Source organism: Aphelocoma coerulescens, chromosome 5 (genome assembly GCF_041296385.1).
Source record: "Aphelocoma coerulescens isolate FSJ_1873_10779 chromosome 5, UR_Acoe_1.0, whole genome shotgun sequence".
NCBI lineage: Eukaryota > Metazoa > Chordata > Aves > Passeriformes > Corvidae > Aphelocoma > Aphelocoma coerulescens.
Genome location: NC_091019.1, coordinates 40885210 through 40906269, shown reverse-complemented (window position 1 = coordinate 40906269; position 21060 = coordinate 40885210). Strand labels below are relative to the sequence as shown.

At 34.5% G+C, this 21060-nt stretch overlaps 1 protein-coding gene across 2 annotated transcripts in view; it reads right to left on the bottom strand.

Annotated features, from left to right (window-relative positions):
- The window catches only part of AKAP6 (A-kinase anchoring protein 6), a 220970-nt gene that overhangs the window by 121206 nt on the left and 78704 nt on the right, over positions 1 to 21060 (bottom strand). For both annotated transcript variants that reach the window (XM_069017782.1, XM_069017783.1), the window contains exons 6-7: positions 18890 to 18986; positions 17461 to 17624 (exon numbers count right to left, since the gene is read on the bottom strand). In XM_069017782.1, coding sequence (XP_068873883.1) covers positions 17461 to 17624; positions 18890 to 18986 — 261 coding nt within the window. The remainder of the gene's footprint in view (positions 1 to 17460; positions 17625 to 18889; positions 18987 to 21060) is intronic.

Sequence of the window (21060 nt, the reverse complement as noted above, 5' to 3'; positions counted from 1 at the left end):
CATTTGGTGGTGTCATGCATGTTCCCCATTGCTTTACTGCCTCTGAAAACCAAGAATACCCATTCATGACAGGTAATGCAGAGCAGCTCTGTTTCCAGCAAGCTTAGAGCCCTCTTCCTTGTTTAGATAGGATAGTCATTAAACAGGAAAAGATAGCAACCTTATTTCTTGACCCATTATTTTGCTTTATATTGCTTCAATTCCTTATATTTTTATCATTGCTTTTTCAATTTTTCATCATATTCAGCCTGCCAGACATCTTCCTTCTCCACAAATTCTTTACTTCCAGACTACACAGTTCCAACAGGCAAATGAGAAAGGACTGTAAATATTTCAAAAAACATGAGTTTGACCCCTAATTTTTAGCTACCACAATGCACACATGGAGTGTCTACACTTTCAATTGTTGTTTTCTCCCATTTGTCCAAACTCCTACCACCAACAATTTTTGTTATCATTATTCATGGTATGTTTCTACAGACATCACAATTCTGGAAGCCTTTGAGAACTTTCTTAACTCTACTTATGTTTATCTTTAATAACATCATAACATAGATAAATGCATGTGCTAATACTTCAGTGGTGAGTACTATAAAGTATTTTTGCTATTATCTGGCCAGTGCTCCACCTCCCCAGCTACTCATCTATTTGTCTTCTATTAAGGTCTCCTTAAAAGGAGAACCCTGTGGATGAAATATCCCAAAGACATTAACTGCTAGTGACATTGGGGTTAGTCAAGACATAGTAAAAACTGAAAACAACTGACTTAGCCTGTATTTTTTTAAACATACATATTACTATGGGATGTAAGGTCCAGAAGAAGGTACATTACACACTGAGAACTTAAAGCATCAACAAAAGGAGTAGGAGAGAAAGTGTACAGCTCCTTGAGTAAACAGTTTTTTAGTAGCAAGTTAAATACAGGAGTTCATTCCTTATACAATCAAGGAATATTTCCACATCATCACCAAAGGAAAAGAAACTTTTTCCTAATAAAGAGGTTGGCCAGAAAGACTTGTCTACTAAAGAAAATAGTAGTTTTGAACAGCAAAGTATTAAAACACCCAAGGCCTTAGAGGATAACACTTCTTTTGTTTGTGTTTACCATGAAAGATATTTATCTTGACTTCCATTTATTATTAGTTTTATACTCTGATTACGGTTTGACAGAACAAGCCTGTACACTGTGAAATAGAATAGCAAATTGATGGTGATCTTCAAATACACCAGAGCTTGCAATGCAGGATAAAGTAATGATTCTCTGTGTCTTCTGGGGATAGGACAAGAACTGTGCATAAACTGCTGTAAGGTAAATTTAGTCAAGAGAGTAGGAAAAAGCTTTCAAGTTTGCTAAGCACTGGAATAAATTGTTTTGGATGTCACAGAATACCCACCACTGGCTGATTGTAAGAAAACAGAAAAACAGCAGAAACAGTTCAGATGCTTTTTAACTTTTTGTGCATTGGGCAGGGAAGAGGGCTAAATGACCTTATGGAATGTCTACATACATTAAATACTTCCTTCAATGATTTTTTTGAAAATGTAATGTACCTATGAATTAGAATACAAAGACTTGCACATCACCTTTTAGAACCTATCTTCTCCCAGTTACAAGGGTAATACATTAGACCATTCCACCAGGCAGCCCCAGGAAAATGTTCTGTAATACTGAAGTAGTTCTTTGCATGGCAATATGCACACACCACTTCACAATTTTTCAAGAGGAGTCAGCAGCTCAGCAGAACACACTGTCATTGTGTTATGATGAATGATGTTTTCATAATGATGTGACATGTCTAAACGACACAAACCTGGCTTCCTACCAAAAACGCAAAGAACTTTTTTTTTTTTTTAAGAGGAAAAAATCCATTATCAGTTCTTATGGCAAATTTCTCTGCAAGAAAATGGCAGTAGGCCAACTTAATACAAAGTATTCTCCAAGTCTGTAATTATTAGAAAACAAGTATTTTAGAAGCAGAAGATGTTTTCATAGAATGGTACATAACTCCACATGATTAAACTACAGAAATATATAAGAAACTATGGAACTGAAAGTTTAATATTGTCTTGGAAGTTTTGGAAACACCCAGAACATTTCCAAAACCCAGAAATTTTTTCCTGTAGTAAGGTCAATTGGCACTTTTCCTCACCACAAAAAAAAAAACCCTTTCAGATAATAAGGCAATAAATAACGACTGTTTGACATAATTTGCTTTATTTGAAGCATTCATATAAAAGCAGCAAAAAATCTTTTGGATAGCATGTTCTCCTTTGTTACAAATGCCTTACCCTGAGATTCTTTCCTCTTTGCAACTTTATAAGACTGCTAGATCTCTCTTAACGTCATCGTTTTTCATAAATACAATATAGCTTTTGGCTCTGAAGTTGTACCTTGAAAAGTTGCCATGACAGCATGGAGGATTCTGTTCAGCTTGCAGTCCTCAGCAGGCTACGCTGTTCCTTTCTTACCCAAGTCTCAGCACCCACCCAGACACGCACTTGGCAATGTGATTTAACTCCTATCATACATCAGCCATTTCTTTGCTTATCATTCCTCCATGTGAATGAAACAGTGTTTAGTATTTTGTTCTGTTTGTATGATGGGTTTGATTTTTCATTTTACAGCATGTTACTTTATCCTCAGGTTTGAAAGGCAAGGACAAAAAATTCTGTTGCAAGAGTAGAAGGTGGCATGACAAGTGATACTCCTCTGGATCCCTAAGAGCTAATTTTCCAGTCTCACATCTCTTCTCCAGTGCTTCAGCCCTTTAGACTTACTCAGTAGCTTATTCCTGAAATGTCCTAGAGAAAAGACAGCACAAAAAGTTGGACCAGGAGGGCTACTCAATACTAGCTCAGTCCTTCCATGTAGTAGGTTGTGTTTCCAGTTCCTGGGAGCCCCTGCCATACCCTGATTCCGGTTCTTGTAGTGTCTGGAAGGACAGCAGTAGTACTGTCCCTACGTACTTTCAGCATGAGATTCTCTGTACAACAAGCACTGAATGTAGTATGGAACTATAAATTCAGTTCAGAATGAAATCAGCACTGCTGCCACCATGCATCAGGTTTATAAGACAGAGCATTTTAGGAACCATAGGACTACTTTAACTTAGCAACTGTTTTGAGATTGCATGCAACTATATTTATGAAAAGAAGTTCTTTTTAATTCAGAAAATATACTGTCTGCATTTGCTATGGGTCAAGATGGGATTTTTTCCTGAATCAATCACCCAGCCCTAATTCTAATAGAATACCTCTGAATAGTTTAATACTAATAACTGCTCTGTAGAGACTCCTGAAATTATAATATATTAAAGATCTATCAGCCTATCAGAAGAACATGTAATTTTATGTTCATTACTTCTTGGTTCCTGACTACAGAATTTGGATGGTTGCACCTCAATTAAAAGTTGAATCAAAGTTAATATAATTTAAATAAAAACTTCAATAAAAAGTTAAAGTTCTGTTCTTAATAGCATTAATACCCTTTAATGACCGCTATGGTCATTACCACTAGATAACTGACCTTCTTGAACCTCTCTTCACATAGAAACCTTTCTCCCAACACAGGCAATTATTTAGCAGTAATGAGTGCTCTGTAAGAGATTATTGTTTAACCAAGAACCTTGACACGCTGCTTTTCCCCTGTTATCTCTATTCTTCAACAAATGGTACATTTTTTTCTATTGTAAGCTTTTTAGTTCTGAGTAGAGAAGGCTGTGGTCTTATTCTTTCCAATGCAGAAGTTCACCATATAATTGGCAAACCTTCAGACATAATTAAAATCTCAAAAATTAGGATGCTATGAAACAATGTTTGTGAGCTGCAACTGTGGCCCTGCAAAACAGAGCAGTTCTGAAGACAGGTTTGAGATACCTAGGGATAATGAGGAATAAAAAGAGAAATATTGTTGGGGATGAAAAGACACAATTCCTTAACAGCATGTGGAAAAAGGAGGAAAAAGAAGAATTAATTATAAAAAGACAGAAATATTTGGGAGCATAATGGAAGCCAAAGGAAAAAGTGAATGAAAGAACAAATAAAGAAGAGCAAGAAAAACAGGCAAGACAAATTAAATTTGAGGGGACAGAATTAAATTTCATAATGAAAGAAATCTTTTTGGCAGAGTCCTGGAAGCATTAAATGTTAAAGGATGTTACTGTAGAAGTGTGAGAATTACTGGGTCAGTGAGCTCAACACAAGCCTGGAAGACAAAACTTCTGAATTCTAATTCCAGCTGGCCTAACAACTCATCCTGTGGCTGTGGGGAAAGCTCTTCCCCCTCCTTGCCTCAGTTCCTTTCTCTGGGAAAATTACCTTTTTTTCAAAAGGCGTCATGATGTTTACATATGTTGTGCTTCAAAAATACCAATAGTTACTAATGCCTTTATGTCCTCTTCCTCAGTTTTTAATATAAGATTCATGAAACACTTCCCAATTCAAATTCTCAGGTTGAAGTATCTCAAGCATTTTACACAAATTCACTTAGAAATACCTTATTCCTTTTTCTTAAATAAAATCTTGTCTAATCAATTTGAGTGAGCATCTTCTAATCAGTACATTTTGAATATTCTGACCACTCTTGTACCTCTTCACATGAATAGTGTTATGGTCAGATGGTGGAATAAAGCCTGAAGAAACTGGTAGGAACACCAGTGTGCTGTACTTAGAGATAAGATAAAAAATGTCAGAGGTTTAAAGTCTGCACGGAACAATTTTACTTTATTTCCTCTATGAGAGGGTATTTTGGCCCAAAACACAAGAAAAAAAGTAAGTCAATATAATGCCTTAATCCAGTATATGGAAAAGAATGCCCTAAGTGAGGCCTTTCCTCATTTAAAAGCAGAAAATATCTTCTAATATCCTGGCTGAATTCCCATCTGCTTTTGTTCCTTAGACAGAAGGCCTTGAAAACTGAAAGGTGGGGGGAAGCATTTTCCTGTTGCTGCTGCTATACACTTATATTTTCCTATGCACAGCTGCTATTTAGAAGAAAACAGAGGAGAAATTTCTCCAAATTATTTTTTCACATTAATACTCCATCTCCTAAAGCCTTGGCTTTTTTCATAGTATAAATGTTACATTGATTGAGGTTCCTCTGTATTTTCTGAATAAGGGGACAACAGAGAACAGGGAGAGGGCTTTCAAAGCAAACTGCCTGTGACTTGCCTTCTATCTGAAATAGCTTGAGTTAGGTTCTTTCATTAATGAGAATACTGCAGGAAAGTATAATATTCTATTCAGTTCTGGAAAATACTACAGGTAGGACTGCAGTGTATAGAGCCTTGTCAACCAGACAGTTTACTACACTGGGAGAAAATGGAGCAAGAAGGATTTTTTTATTTGTATAAAATATATTGTTCTTCCAGGCTGTAGTGAAATAGTTTCTATTTAATTGCAGAGAAATCCTAAGAAGGTTACAGCAGTGAAACATTAAAATTCTAAGGGCAACTAATAACATTAAAACTTTATAGCCCCAGATAGAATAATTTAGACAAAAACAACATGAACATATGTTTTGTGTAATAATAACAAACATTTATAGCTGTCAAGAGAGAAAAACACAGGTTTATGCACACCTTAATGGCGTGCATGGGTGAGCATGAGTATATTTAAAACATAATATATTACAAAATTGACAGCAGGCATGACTCTTCTGGGTACTATGTTAAATCAATGAATAAATTACCAAAAGTGTGTTGTGGCTGTTTGGATGTGTAATTGAGCTTAACGTATGTAGTGTTATTTCAAAAGAAACTGTTCAAGGAGTTTCTAGACCAATCCACTATGCATCTTTACTAAGCTGTTTACAAATAACAATAAATGAAACTGTCTCACAGTAGGAAGGAAGTTTAGTTATATGCATTACATAAATGGGAGAAAAGTTAATTTTAATATGTTTTTCAGGAATTAAAACCAAACTTATTATAATATTCCTAGGATTCACTGAATTGGAAATCAACATTTTTCATGTTTAATTTTAGATTTATTTTAATTAGCTGATACTTTACAAACAAAAGCCTTTGTAGCAATACATGTCAGGAATAAGTCTACGGAGATAAATATGGATGCTTCATGAAGTATCTATACTGAAGAGTAAGAATCAATGCCCAAATAAATGAACTAGCAGAAGAATGAACTTACATTTATTCTGTTTATTTCCTTAATACATTTCCTGTCCAATGTATAAAAACATTTTATTACATGAGAAAAATATGAACTTTTAAACCTTATTGTTCTTGACTAATTAATAACAAAAACCCATAGATTTTCAAACTAACCCATTAATTGTCATATTCAGAAAAAGCTTATCTTACTACACACAGAATTTTTAAAAGATAGATTTACCCTATTTTTTGCATCTATCTTTATATTTTGCAGCTCTAGTAGTACTTGATTATACAATGCTCTAACTGCTTGCATCTCACATCTAAGATAGGAAGGGCAGACTGCAAAATGTAATACAAGTACTAAATACCCTTTTAAGTCTCCAGGAAAATTTTCCAAACCAACAGCAAGGACAAAAAAACAAGCTGACCTGACCTCAGTCACGTTCTTGCCCCCTTCCCCCAAACAGAAAATGTGATCCTTGAATGTAAGCAATCATAAATGCACCATTCTAAACTTCTGTTGTCCATCATAGCTTTAAGTTAAAGTATTTCAGAACACATGGTGCTGAGCTCTTAATCAGATCTGAACTTTCCCCTTTGCAATTTTCTTTCTCTTTCCTCAAAAATTTTTTTTTCATTTTGGAAGGGATGATGTAGACTGTCAGCATCAACCATACCTGTGATTTTCTTAGGGCTCATAAACCAAGGATTAAGGTATTCTGTGCTAAAGGCCTGTCTCCTTTCTATAACATGACTGCAAAGAGGAAAAATAGGATGAAGAAATGAAGTGTACATGCCCAGATGAGCTATTCTTTCTCTCTGGTGTGATGATGGTTCATAAAGCATGCTATGGGGCGATTATAAAAGAATATGGCATACCACCTGTCTTCTGGTCAGAAAACCCATTTTGCATTTAAAGCCATCTTAGGTTAACTGTCATTAACATTTACAGCTGCCCATGGGACATGGCAAAGTGCACTACTACCACACATATTTTTGTTGTGGTTACTTCCAGGTGTTTAAGGAACAAGTTTAAATTGCTAAATGTGATGCAGTCCCCATTGTATCTCCCACATTAGTTACACTATCTTGGGTAAGTATAATTATCAATAAATGAGATACATCTGAGATACTTTAAGAAAGGCTTAATTAAAAATCCAGGCAAAATACTAAAAAAAAAAAAAAAAAAAAGCATTACCCAAAAGTTACTAGACCTAGCATACAAACATACATATGCTTGTACCATAAGCATCTTTCAGGCTTTTAATGTTAGTCTGTATTTCATCAAATTGTCTACTGAAAAAGTTGTTTATTCTTTTTTACAATGTAGATACACACAAAGAACTCAGGTCACAAAACACTCAGCACCATATTCTGTTGCCTTCTAATAGATTAGCTTAAAAAACTAGCAAAATCTGTAACATCACTTTGCATTTAAAATTTAAGTGTGGTCAAGTATACTATGCCACAAGACATTTAAGAATAAATCAGTTTGAAAATGCAGGATGTCCAAGTAGATTTTTCCTTAAAACACTGTTTTACCTGATTTCTCTTTTGTGACCACCCTAGTGAGGAAGAGATGCTTAAGTACACAGCTGAGACTAGAACTGAAAGATACTACAAGTTAAATCATTGCTAGAAATGTTCTGAAAGACTAAAATAAGAAGTGAATTGGAAAAAAACAAAGGGAAATGCCACCAAACCATGCTGAATATAAAAGTAATTTAAATAATTTTAAAAGAATAAAAGCATGAAGAAGATAAAATTTGCCTTTATCTTATAGTATCTTTGTTCACATCAATGTTTCTTTTGTTCTCTATTACACATTTAATCACTCCTGGACATCAACCATAACAGCAAAAACTCAAATACCTAACTGATAATTAAGCACGGTAATATTTATAAGAAGTTAGTTTATTCTGTAGATAGGAGCATTAATTTAATGCACAAATACAATGAAAGTAAAATTCTTTTTTTAAAGATCAGAGGAGTGCCATGCCAGTCACTCTTTAATGGAATAAAGCAGTAATTTTTGTTTTCAGAACAGTAATAAAAGTTTAATAAAATGACAAAGAATGTTTTTAACAGAAACAACAATCTTTAGAGATGACAATTGACAACAGCATCCCTATTGAGCTGTACTATTTAAAGTACAGGATTTTTATAAGACTATATCAAAAGGGAAAAATTATATTTTCAAACATGATTTTTTTTCAGAAGCAAAACAGGGTGGAACAGTCTGTCACAAAAAGAAAAGAAGAAAGCATCTCAGTACAGAAAGTAAGCTTAGTTTACTCCACTAAATCCTGCATTACCAGAGGTAATTAGGATGAGAGGCATGTGTTGATATTACATTGCTATTACCAGAGCTAGAAAAAAGATAGACTAGTGGAGACAGAAGACAATAACCTTTTAAGTCCAATGCCTAGATCTTATGCCACATCATCTGAACGAGCCAAAATATTTATCATTGTGATGACTGGTAAACAACACGTGGGTAGAAGACACATTCAAATTTTACCATTTGATTTGACCAGCACCACATTTGTCAGAAGTCAGATATGATGCCTGTGGAGCGCCAGACTTTCAGTCCCCCTGCACTGCCATCTGCGACTGACCTGGCAGTGAACCCTGGGAGAAGAGTCTCCCCACACACTCTTGTACTATATTTCACTTGTGATCCTGCTGAAATCCTGAACTGTTTTGAGGAGCAACAGATGGCATGGAGGGAGAGGGAGCAGGAATAAGATATGAGAAAGGAAACTTAACTGAAAAGATCTGAATTTCAACTAATTTGCTTTGTTAGTTATCACTATCTTTAAATCCCACCACAGACTTGTTTTACCAAGGCATTTTCAGTCAGCTAGGATTCCTTCTTTTCACTTGCTTATTTATTGATTTATTTTAGTGTGTTCCATCAACTTCCGAACTTAAACAACAAATTTTTAAAAAGCTCTGTTTCTGCTGTGGTCTGAAACCTTGAATGAGCTCATGGGATTCTGAGCCCACATAGAGAAGTAGACACTTACAGAGGTGAAGTAACAACAGCCTAACATACTTTCAGAGTTTCAGGTAATAATGTTCGATTCAAATAGCATTATGATAAAATTTGTCCCTTGGGTGTAAGTCGGTTTAAATATCTGTTCTCATCAAGTTCTCAGTCTGCACTTGTTCTCAGTGGAGAGATTTAGATTTAAAACATCTTTCACACTGAACTTGATCAATGTTTTAATAGAAAGTAGCCTTTCTCATTCCTGAAGTAAAAAGTCATCATTTCTTTGCTAACTATGTAAGCATAACTGCTCCTACTAACAGAGATGGCTGTTAAAGAGCCAATAGTTGCCAAAAGCAATCAATATAAAATATTTGGAATCACCAAGGTGTAAAAATTGTAGGAGTATATTATAAATACCACAGATACCTCAGGGTCCTTGTTCACATCTTCAATTCAAATATGACTTTTGATATTTTTGCAGTAAATTTTATAATGTGCTGGTTAAAAAAGCACCTATGTTTCATAACAGGATTGAATCTTGTGCTTAATAGTAGATACAATTTAGAGCTACAAAAAAAATATTATTTTTAAAGTGTGGCACTCTCAATTTTATACCTGGCAGTGAGATAAATAATGGATAAGGTTGTTGTCAGATTCAGTGAAAAAAAAAATTAGGATCTTTCCTACTCTTTAGAAATTTTACTTGTTAAGAATGATTGAAATTATTTTAGATACTATGAAAACAACACTGTCATATAGAATTTGCAGGACACTGATGGATATATGAGAAAACAACCTGTCTGAGCTAAAATGGGACCCAGATTTTCTTGACCAAGACTTCAGGGACATCATTTCTTGAAAAACTAGAAAAACATTTAGTTAACTTCTGATATAGAGAAGTTTTACCAGGGCTCATATAACCTGAAAGATGAGGTTTAGGGTGGAGCCATTATTCATTTGTCATCTCTTATTGCAGTCCAAACAGTGACTGCTTAGATTCATTCCTTTTGCTGTAAAGAGAGGTTCTGAATTAAACACAAAACCATTCCTCCTGCCGACTAAAAAGCATACAATTAAGTACTCAAGAGAAACATCTTCCAATAAACATCAGTGAATCTACCATGTGGAACTTGATAATACATCTAACAGCCCCCTTTTGTTTTTTTTGAACCTTTGATGCATTTGCTTTCAATCATTCTGGAAAAAAACTATGACTATTTGAATAAAAGAAACATTTTCAGGATAGAGCTCTTGCAGATATGTAACACTTAAAATCATCTATTAACTGAAAATTACTTCTAAAAGCAGTGGTCTAGTGTTGCCAATCCATTTACAAGCCCACATGCATAATCCAGCACCTTAGCCAGGAGTTATCATGCAACAAAAATGTAGTTATTATTGCAACATTTTATCCTCAAAACGTTGGGTTAGATTCATCCCACAGTCCTCAGTAATACAGGCTGTGAATTTCCAGCAAGTGGGGAGGAAGGCAGTAGGGGAGAACCACATGTCCTCTTTCTCTATGAAGCAACCAACCACCACCATAATCCATAACTGGCTCACAGAGGCACAAGAGGAGGCTAATAAGGACATGATTTGATTTACAGCCTTTCCTGGAAGATCTCAGCTGTGTAAATCCTTATGAACAGCCATATGAAATGCAACATCCTCCCTCTGGAAAAAGAACATTAGTTCTGACACCTGCTTCCTTTCAGGGTGTGTTGAGGAGTAAGCCCTTGTAAAAGAGCTGACCAAGGGAAGACTTTAAGGTCCAGTTTGCTTATGCCTGTGTTTGATAAAAAGGCCGTGGTTTAATGACACAAAAGTTCATATTTTATCAGCTTGGAGACTTAAAATCACCCAAAAATTACTAGCTCAGTTAAAGTATTTTAACAAAGCACAAAAATACAAAATACAAGAGAGAAGAATCTTGGCAGCTTTATGAATATTATTCTGTATGAAACATCAACTTAAGATTGTATATGCTTAGAAGCTGAAAGGAAATATTCTGGACTTGAAAGATTACATGGTTACTTTGGTTTTGCCTCTGTTTTTGAAAGCTTCTGCTTAGTTGAAGATAATTTTGCTTCAAAGTATGATGAGACACATTCTTGTCAAGGCACTGGTTTTGTCAATAAAACCCCTGTACCAGAAAGGTACTAAACAGTACTAAAACTCTGTTTTCTTTCTATCTATACTAAAATTATCACACAAAATATTTCAACTAACTCTCAGGGTCTGATATAGTACTACAGTAAACAAAGCTTTTCTGCTCAGTTGCCACAGTCACACCTTTCATACCCTTCAGTAGATCCCTTTCTTCCATATTCTTCAACAAAGACTCTCTATATGTCAGTCCCATTCAATAATCCATATTCAGACTCTCTCTAGCAATGCTAGTTTCTGCTTTTAAACTTATTTTAAACCATCTTTCTCTTTCCTTTTATTCATCCACTCTAAAATGGTGTGTATAATTATGGTGTCATCTCTCAAATCCTTCCTGAAGATACTTTTGTGTACAATGATAGGTTGGTCTGTGCACAATCTAGATGATGTCTGTAATATTAAAATTAAACTTATTAAGCAAGGTATTAAAAACTAGAAAACTGAGGAACTTGAATTGTCTAACTGTGCTAAAAGACACAAAGTTTCCTTCTTCTTGCTTCCTTTCTTGATTCTTTTCATTGTTACATCAACATAGCTTGTTTTGATTAGCTTGGAAATTCTTAATGGATGTTTTCAATCCTCTATTTGGATAACAATATCAAAAGAACTCAGTCATGTTTCACATGCTCCAGTAAAAGCACTAAAAGACAGGCCTATTCCTCGCAAAACCAAATTTATGTCTATTGATTTATAGAAGGATTTTGTAAATACCACCACCCTTTTTATCCCGTTGTCCAACTCATATATGGTTCAAATCCCCACCATAGAAGCTGACAGATCAAGACTACTGTAATATCATATACTGAAATACCTAAAGCCAAGCAAAATAATAACTGCGATTAATTTTTTTCTAGTACAGCAGAATTCACGGCATCATTTGTACTTAAGACTGAGATGACAGTATCTTTAGACTCCCAAAGTTTCCAAAGATTCAGAATTGAAATATTACATGAATGCTTTAAAACTGTTCAGCTGTTAGGCACAATAATAGTATTTATGTACAGATAGCATTTTAAATATTCAACAATATAAGACTATGCCTCAATCAGAGCCTTCTATTCTAATTACAGGAGAGCACTTCCCTATTATCGTCTTTGAAGTAGTGAATGGTGAACTGCGGACTTGCTGTAATACTTTGCAGCACAGAAATACGTCACAGGATATTATAAGGTATTGTTTTCACCAGTGAAAGGTAACAACTATTTAACTGTGCCCAAGACTATCCAGTTTTTCTGAACAGAAGAGACTAACACATTCAGCTGAAACTGCAAAGAATTAAGGCGGCAGATGGTAATTACTGATACTGGAAGTAAGCCTGGGTAAAGGTGGTTAGAACTTCAGTTTAATGTCTCATCTACGAGGTGTTGCACTCATGAGATAAAACTCTCCCGTATTTAGATGGGAATGTGGCTCATTATGGACACATTAGAGGAAAGAATTACTTCTTCTAAAGCACAAATACCAACTTTTCTTTTCCAAAAAAAAGACTTGATTAAGCCATGCGACAAAGATAGACCAGAATGGCATGTGTATCACCAGATGAAAAGCCCTTTCCATATGTCTGTATGACAGAGATGAAAGTCTTATTTCCATTTCATTATTTTTTCAAATTGTTACTGAATAAGTAATGGTTATTTATTTGACATTTTATTCCACAGTGTTACAAACATGAGACACAGGATTTAATCCACAAGTCTGATCCTGACTTTGCGCATGTGGAAAAATAGAGAAAGAGAGACTGTAAGTTAATAAATTCAGTTTGAGATGCAAAGTTTTAAAATTCTGCTGCGATTTAAGTAACTCCAGCAAGCTAAGTAAAATGATCCTTCTATCATATGTTATTACTGCCCTTCCACTAGAAACAAGTGAAGGAGAAGAAAATGAAGGCCAGTTACATATGCTATTTGACAACTTCAAAGCACAACCCACTACAATAATATATGCAATATTCCAATTGGATACAATGGACACCAAAAACAGTTTTCTAAGTGGTTATGTAAGTAAAAATACTAGATTCTCAGAATGCTAGAATTCATGGTCTCTGCTATCTGTCAATAATATTTAAATCTGCCCAGTAATAAACTTCCCCTGTTTTTAAATAATTAAAGAAATCAGAAAAAAGTACTGGTATGTTGCTTTTAATATTACAGCCCATGCACCATACTCATGAAATAGAGTTGATAAAAGACGTTGAGGAAAAGAAAATTATCTACTCACAAATATAATATTTCTCTGCACTAATCACAAAGATACCAAAACACTTCATTTGTATATTCCTTTTATATCAAAGTATTAATCTAACTGTGGTAGTCATAGCAGCCTGATTGAATTGCCAGGACAAGTTACAAGACTGAAGTGAAAAAAAAGAAGACTGTTTCCATTCTCTAAACTTTGTTCTGTTGTCCATTTCACAAATTCATATTAACAGACTGACCAGGATATAATTTTTCTGGACTGTGGTGTTTAGTCCACCCACTAGGTCTGAGACCAGCGTCACTATAAAACTGCCTGTGAAGCAGTATTTCCAGAATCCCAAATAGTGATCGATACTAAACAGCTTCACCGAGTTTCAATTTTTAAATGAAAATCACTTTTCTGTGTACTGAAGAGTGTTTGTTTAGAATGATTGTAAAAGCTGTAAAATTATATGCAACTGAGTGGGAAATGATCCTGGAAGTGTGTGATGTTTAATTACATATCAAGAGGAAATTACACCGGTTTTCTTTTTCGCTTCATACAAAGGTCTGTTTAACCACTTCAAATTCTGTTCCTGAGACACCTACTATTTCTGTGACTTTCAGTTTACTTTGTTAAATGTGTTTTTACCTCTTCCTCCAATACTCTTCAAATCCTGACTGCTTCTATCATTAACCCATTGACAAGTCTATTTTAGAGTTAACACATTCTTCCCAAGACTTTTTTTTACCTGGAACAACTAAGTCAGATTTCAATGTTCTATGTATTAAGTCCAGTGTCTTAACCAGCTACACGCTTAGTTTTCTGAAGCTGGAATGGAAAATAAGAAATGTTTTTCAGTAATAAAGCAATTATTCTGGAAATAAACATGTCCAGAAGAAAAAACTATATATATATTTGCAGAGTATACCATTATTCTTTTGACCTACCAGCCTTTAAGTTCTGATGTTATACTCTTAAGGTTTTACCAAAATAACCCACGAAACTTAATTCAAACATTTACTTGCAGAACAAACATATGCAGATCTCAAAAATTATAGTAATGAACTAACTGTACAAATGCATGCTGGGAGCAGAACTTGCAACTGACCCTAAGAATATTATTCCATACAATAATACGGTAATAATATGATTCAGTGAAGGAGAATGTGTACTATGGGCAAATGCTATTAAGATTTGTGTGCTTTTAAAGGACAGCAGTTACAAGACTAATTTGCAGGCTCTTCAGAAAGCAATGAACTTTTCCACCAAACTATGAGTTAAATAGATCAGGGTAATATTTGGGCATTTACACTCACAGCCACTAGATAAGAAAGTACATTGTGTTTTTTTCAATACCACTCTTTAGTGTTTATTGAAAGCAATACTGTTCCAGTAGTCTTTTTGTGATGCAGAAATGACACAATTTAAGAGATCACTTACAAAAAACAAGTGGTCTCAGACATCTTCAGAAGGTGAAAAAATGAAAAATACACACATATATCAAAACATTCGTCCTATTTTCCAGTTATTTTAGAATATTACTTACTATTTCTATCAAAAGAAAACACATACTGTAGCTAAGTGTCTCAGGATTCAGGACAGTAGTGTATTGTATGTCTCATGTACTAATCATAATGTTAGATCAGTACTTGTTGGAATGTGTCATTTTTAAAAGCACTTCTCAATGGAGTAAGAAGGTAAAACTTTATATCCTTCAATTTAAACTGAATACAGTCATCAATTCTTCATTTATAAAAATGACAGAATAATAGTTTTAGTAAATACTTAGAGAACTGACTGTTTTCATAAGATTTTACAGAGAATGCAATATATTAGAAGAGCTTAGGCATCAGAAATGTTTAAAATCAATCCTAAGTCTTCTATAGCACCACTACGAAACTTACATACCATAAAATGAAAAATTTCCTAAGCAAAATCTGAATTCTTGACTACAAATATTGACAGTATATTTCTAGAACATCCCTTTCCTGCTCCCACTCTTCACTGCTCTCATTAAAAATGCCACAGTGCTATGAAAACATGTTTTTAAAAGTCCTAAGGGAAAATTTTCCTAGGGTCTTTGAAATTCCCTCGTTTCCTATTTCTTTACAGATTTCTAACACCAACACTGTTCCTGTAGTTTCTCAAAAAAAGTCAAAAATAAAAATACCCTCTAGGTATAATCTTTAGATTTTCTATTACACTTCTCAGGTTCCTTTTGGTTTTTGAAATAAATGTAAACTGAAACGTGCAGCTATATTATCAGCTATATTTTAGCTTTAGTTAATATTTTAGTGTGAAGTAGATGGTATTTAACCACTCTACTGCACATACTTACAAGAATCTTATAGGAATGTAATTTAATCACTGAGTTAACCTGAAAATATTTTTAGTTTCATCTTATTTGTGGTCCACTTTTTTTAAATTTAATTGTAGACACAAACAAACAAACCAACCAAACAAAAAAAAACACATTGCTTCAGGTTCCTATCTCTATGATAAAAAGCACAGGTCAAGGAGCTATCACCTATCTATATGAAAAATGTACTGCAACATAAACCCTTTCTCCATTTCTCTCTTTTCCAGCAAATATTTGAATATAATAGTTCCCAGCTAGGGATTCCACAATTTTCATAGCAAAATCAGGCTGGATTTTAAAATACTTTTTACATTATAATTTCGATTAAGAAGTTAAACTCTTGGGCATGGATTTGGCAAGATGTTCAGAGATGTGGGATCATATTACTGGCAGGATGAAAACTTGTCTTTGAGCTAGTTTGTTTAGTTTAAGAGATCTCATTATGAAATCAAGTGTTGCTCCACCACCTACTTCCTGAAGGAAGAGCCATATGGCCCAGGAGCACTTTCCATCATCCAAGTGATGAGGGATATCAGTTCAATTCTGTCTCCTGCATATATGTGTTTTCCTGTATTTTTGTTTCATTTTTCCCCTTGGCTCTTCCTCCATCTCTAAGACCATTCTTGCTATGCAGAATTACAGTAAGAAATCACCAGAACTTTTCATGCAATCATAGCCAAGGGTCACTCTACAAACTACTCTCTAGGAAGCACTGAATACCAATGCTAAGAATTGTCTAAGATCAGAACCAGAAAATGCACTCAGCACACTGTCTCTGTTGTTTCCAGAAACAGAAACCATGAATTTTTCTAAACATTTCAGCTGGATGTGTGGCAAGATACTGAGTTATTGGATTGCTCTCTTGCATATTCTTTGCTTAGGAAACAACTCTGCTTACGACTGATGGTGATGAAAGGTCATGGACCCTAAGCCAGAAGTTTCTATTGTGTGTAGTATTTCTACACTGCTTGCACCAATTTGAATAAGCATGGTTTGTATTTAAAATGCTCTTACAAATACTAAGTTTGGCAACTGGCAACTACTATAGCCCTCTTTAATAATTAATATCCACAAAATGATGGCAGGTGTCAGTAACTTACCATTAAAGTACTTGTATTCAACACAAGCACTATTATGGACGACTTAAACTTGGAGCAAAAAGATTTGTGGAAAGGCATATGACCTTCTTCCTACTACAATGGCCATCCCCTAATTAAGCAATGCATCTGATAGTCATTAACAGGAATGAGATAATGAATCACTTTCTCTCTTCTTTGTTAATTTGCTGTAACCAAGCGGCTAATGGATGTCAGAGCTGAGTGATTGCACTGATTATAGTGATTTATAGTTGCAACAAAACAATTTAAAAGCATTCTGATTATTCATGTTAAAGATGCTTTATGTTTTGTTTACTAAATGTTTTATGTTCCCCCTCGTGCCCCTCTACACACAATGAGACAGGTCTTGCTGGAAAACTTGAAAGTTCTAAGATTTTTTATTGTTTCAGAGTAAGGCATTTCATTTTGTTTATAAAAAAAAAAAGTTTACCCAGTAGAAATGAAAAGCCTTAGGGTGGAAAGAAAACTTCAGTGGTGCCTAGTTCAAAAGAAGACGGAAATAAGAGGAAATAAGGCAAACTTCAAGCCACTTACCTTAGGGCTCCCAGTCCCTTCCTCATTCTCTGCAGACACATCAGTAGCCAGTATCTCTGCTTTGATGATATCCAGAGCCCTAAGAATCCAGCTGTGTTGCCGTTTGATTTGCCTCTGTAGTTCCTTCCATTGACTTGCAATCATCTGCAGCATGTCCTTCAGTCCTTCTCCAAAATGAAGGGGGAAAAAGCGGAAGCTGTAAACTCAACAGAATCTTTAAATATTATCCTTTATTCAAATAATTCACAGGACATTTAAAATAATAAACGCAAGAAGAGTTTTAATGTGTTTACTCATCTATAAATCCAAGCTTTACTATTGTTCATCCTGCAAAACAATGCTATAGTGACAAATATTTCTCTTAGCCAACATGTTAAATTTTGATTGAGTTTCAGCTGACAATTTCAAGAGAAAAATTCCACATAAACTGTCATTTCTCTGCTGTTGGGAACACTGGTAATCTCCCCCTCTAATATCCAGTCTTTGTCTTGAAACATTTGGTAATCCTCCAAAGACAATTTCCTTACCTCCAACTCCTTTAAATATTTCCTGTAGTTTACACATTACTGTTTTCTACATCTAAGATGGCATGCACAACCCTCCTTTGCTATGGCCTCTCTCTCTTTTTGGAGCTATACATAGAAGTCAGTAATTTCCTATAGCTTTCAAATTACACAGATCTGTCTGATGCTGCGAAACAATAGAGGCACACATATAACATGATGAGAAAACAGTATAGCAAAGAATAACTTCAACCTGGATGAAAAGCATGTTAAGTAGGCCAAAATTAAGATGGCATTCCATAGCAGTATATGCTGATTAAAACCCTATTAGTAGACAAGTCACGCAAACATCTAAAAGTATAGGAGGTGTTGGGGATAAAGGGAAATCAGTATATCTCTCTCCCTCCTCTCAATTTAAGGCCTCTGAAGAAAAAGACAAGCCTAACCAAAGGAAAAAGGTATTTTTAATTTTAATCTAGTCCTCATAAATATACTTAAATCAATGTAAGAATTAGTTTAAGTGGTAAAATAAAGTTTTAACAATGCAATTACTCATGCGGAGTATGTAAATACATATATATATATATTTGAAATCCTAGTTCATTATCTTAATGTTATTTCCATAGCACCTACATCAAAGAATATGTCAGTGTGAAGTTTTCAGTGATGTGATTTCAATTGAAACTCAGCTGAACAGCAAGACCAAAATAAAATGAACAGACTATTTGCAGGCAGTATTTCATTTTATAAGTATCACTGCATTGTATGCAGTATATGAAACATTTATAAATCTTGAAGGTCAATCTGATAATGTAAATATTAATAATACATAAGGAAGTGAATATATGCAGTAATTTACAGCAATGCTTCTTCATTCTTTAATAGTCTGGAGACATAAAGACTTGCAATATTTCAGAAGGATTTACCTGATTTGTGAGATACAATAAGCTCAAGAAGTTGGCGTCCTTCCTCTACCACTGCTTCTTTTAAAGAACAGTGGCTATCTACATTCAACTTAAAACTCTGCAAAAATAAAAGAAAAGGGGAAAAAAAAGAGAGAGGGAGAAAACCTCAGCATCAGACATTGGAGAGGCAGTTATCATAAAACACAAATATATACAAAATTACTTGCTGGTTTTTATCAAGAACCACATCCCAATTCACCCAATAGCCAAACTAATTTGTGATACTAAAAGCTATTGATATTTTGGATCTGGGCTCAAAATGTTTCCATTAGATCAGCAAAGTGCATCTGTGTTGAAACAGCTGACAAATCTAGACATTCATTAGGTTTTATGAAAAGTCACAACCCGTAGGCTATATCTGGAGTAACAGTGTTCTATAAAATACACTAAATTTATGCCACCACATATGAGCTCTGTTTTTTTCAGAGTTCTTTGAAATGTTGGTGATAGCACTATTTATGAAACCATAAAAAAATTACAGCATTGAATATATTGGCCTTATGTGCACTTATACAAATCTATTAATATTGTGTTCCTGAGTTAACTCTCATATCCATTTTCAAAGAACAAATCAGTCTGCTTTAGATCTCTGCATTCTTAATTTGTAAAGCAAGTATTTTTCAACCTTTTTTTTTCCCCTAATATTTTTAGTAGTTTGCAAAGAATCTCTGCTTTAACAGCCAATAAAATATTTTATTTCTTTTTTTATTATTACTTTATTTTTACAAATAGCATTAAGATCTTGTAATAAAGGAACTGGAAACATGATATACTATATGTTATGCCGTTTAATATACCAATGATAACTCAGATTAATTTTTTAATCATTTGCCAGAGCTTCTCACAATACTTGCCTGTAAGAAAGCAGAACAAAATACAATAGAGAAAAGGATCCTTGCTGTATGTAATCATAAATTGTGTGCAGACCTAAACATATACAGGCAACACATTTTCTCTTTGAAATGTCTATTGAATAAATGGAAACAATATTTGACCACTTGGGAAAAAAGAGCTTTTCCTTCTCTTGGGAATAAGTTAACTGGCAGAGATGAAAGGAGACTTTGCAAGAGCACATTCATAGCTTCTGGTTTTTATAAAATTTTATACTTCTTCAAATGGTAGTGACCATGTCAGTAGTGGAATGATAGACACCACAGAATACACAAAAACCCTCAATTCTTCGGGACGCAACCATTTTCTCTCTTTCCTTACCCTTGCAGTCAGGTTGATTGGCGTAGCAAAAAATAATATTGCCAGAACAGTAATAAAATGAGGTACTTCTAACTGTACCTCTACTGTATTTCTCCTGTGTTTAGCATGGTTGAAAGAGGCATGTTGCTCAGACAGAGTCTTAACAGTCTTTCAGGCAGCATTGTACCTGACAGTGACAGAATGTTTTCAAGAATTTTCCATTAGAATAAAGAGCAATAAACAGAAATTTATGCTACCTTCAGCATTTTGACTAGCCCAAGTCTCCTTGTAGGGACATCTGAATACACTGTTTTGTACCAGCTCTGGAACAACTGGGCCAGTCAAGAGAAGTTAAAAAGGAGAAAAGATACCTAGTTTATGTCTGTCCCTTTCTTAAATCTAGAGTTTTATGAAACCAAATCTAGAAGTTATTTTCCTTTCGTAAGAGCATGTCTGAACAAGCACTGACAATATTTAATTTACTGTTTACTTAAAACAGGCTTGTACTGAATAGTTTGTAATCATGCACTTCACAGGAAATGCACTATGCGTGTGCCTCACACAGCAAAAGAGAACCTAAAGGACCTGAGAGTAGGTTGTGTAATTTCATATAATTGAAGTTGAGTATAGATGCAGCTGGATGTGGCAGTGTCTCGAGATGATGTGGATGTGTTTGATAGGAAAATTGGAAAAGATGAGGTATTCTCTTTCATTAGGAAAAAAAAAGAGACTTGCTGCCCTAGAAAAGATTCATTTAACATAACGCACCAGATACTACAATGCAGCTTGATTTTCAGGTGCACCTATTAACCAGTAATAATGTTAAACTGAAGAAGCAAAATATGATGAATAAAGATGGGGCCAAACTTTTGGTTTCTGACTAGCAATATTCTCCTTGTGCAAAATTCTTATTTTACGGATAAATTATGAGTGGCACAAAT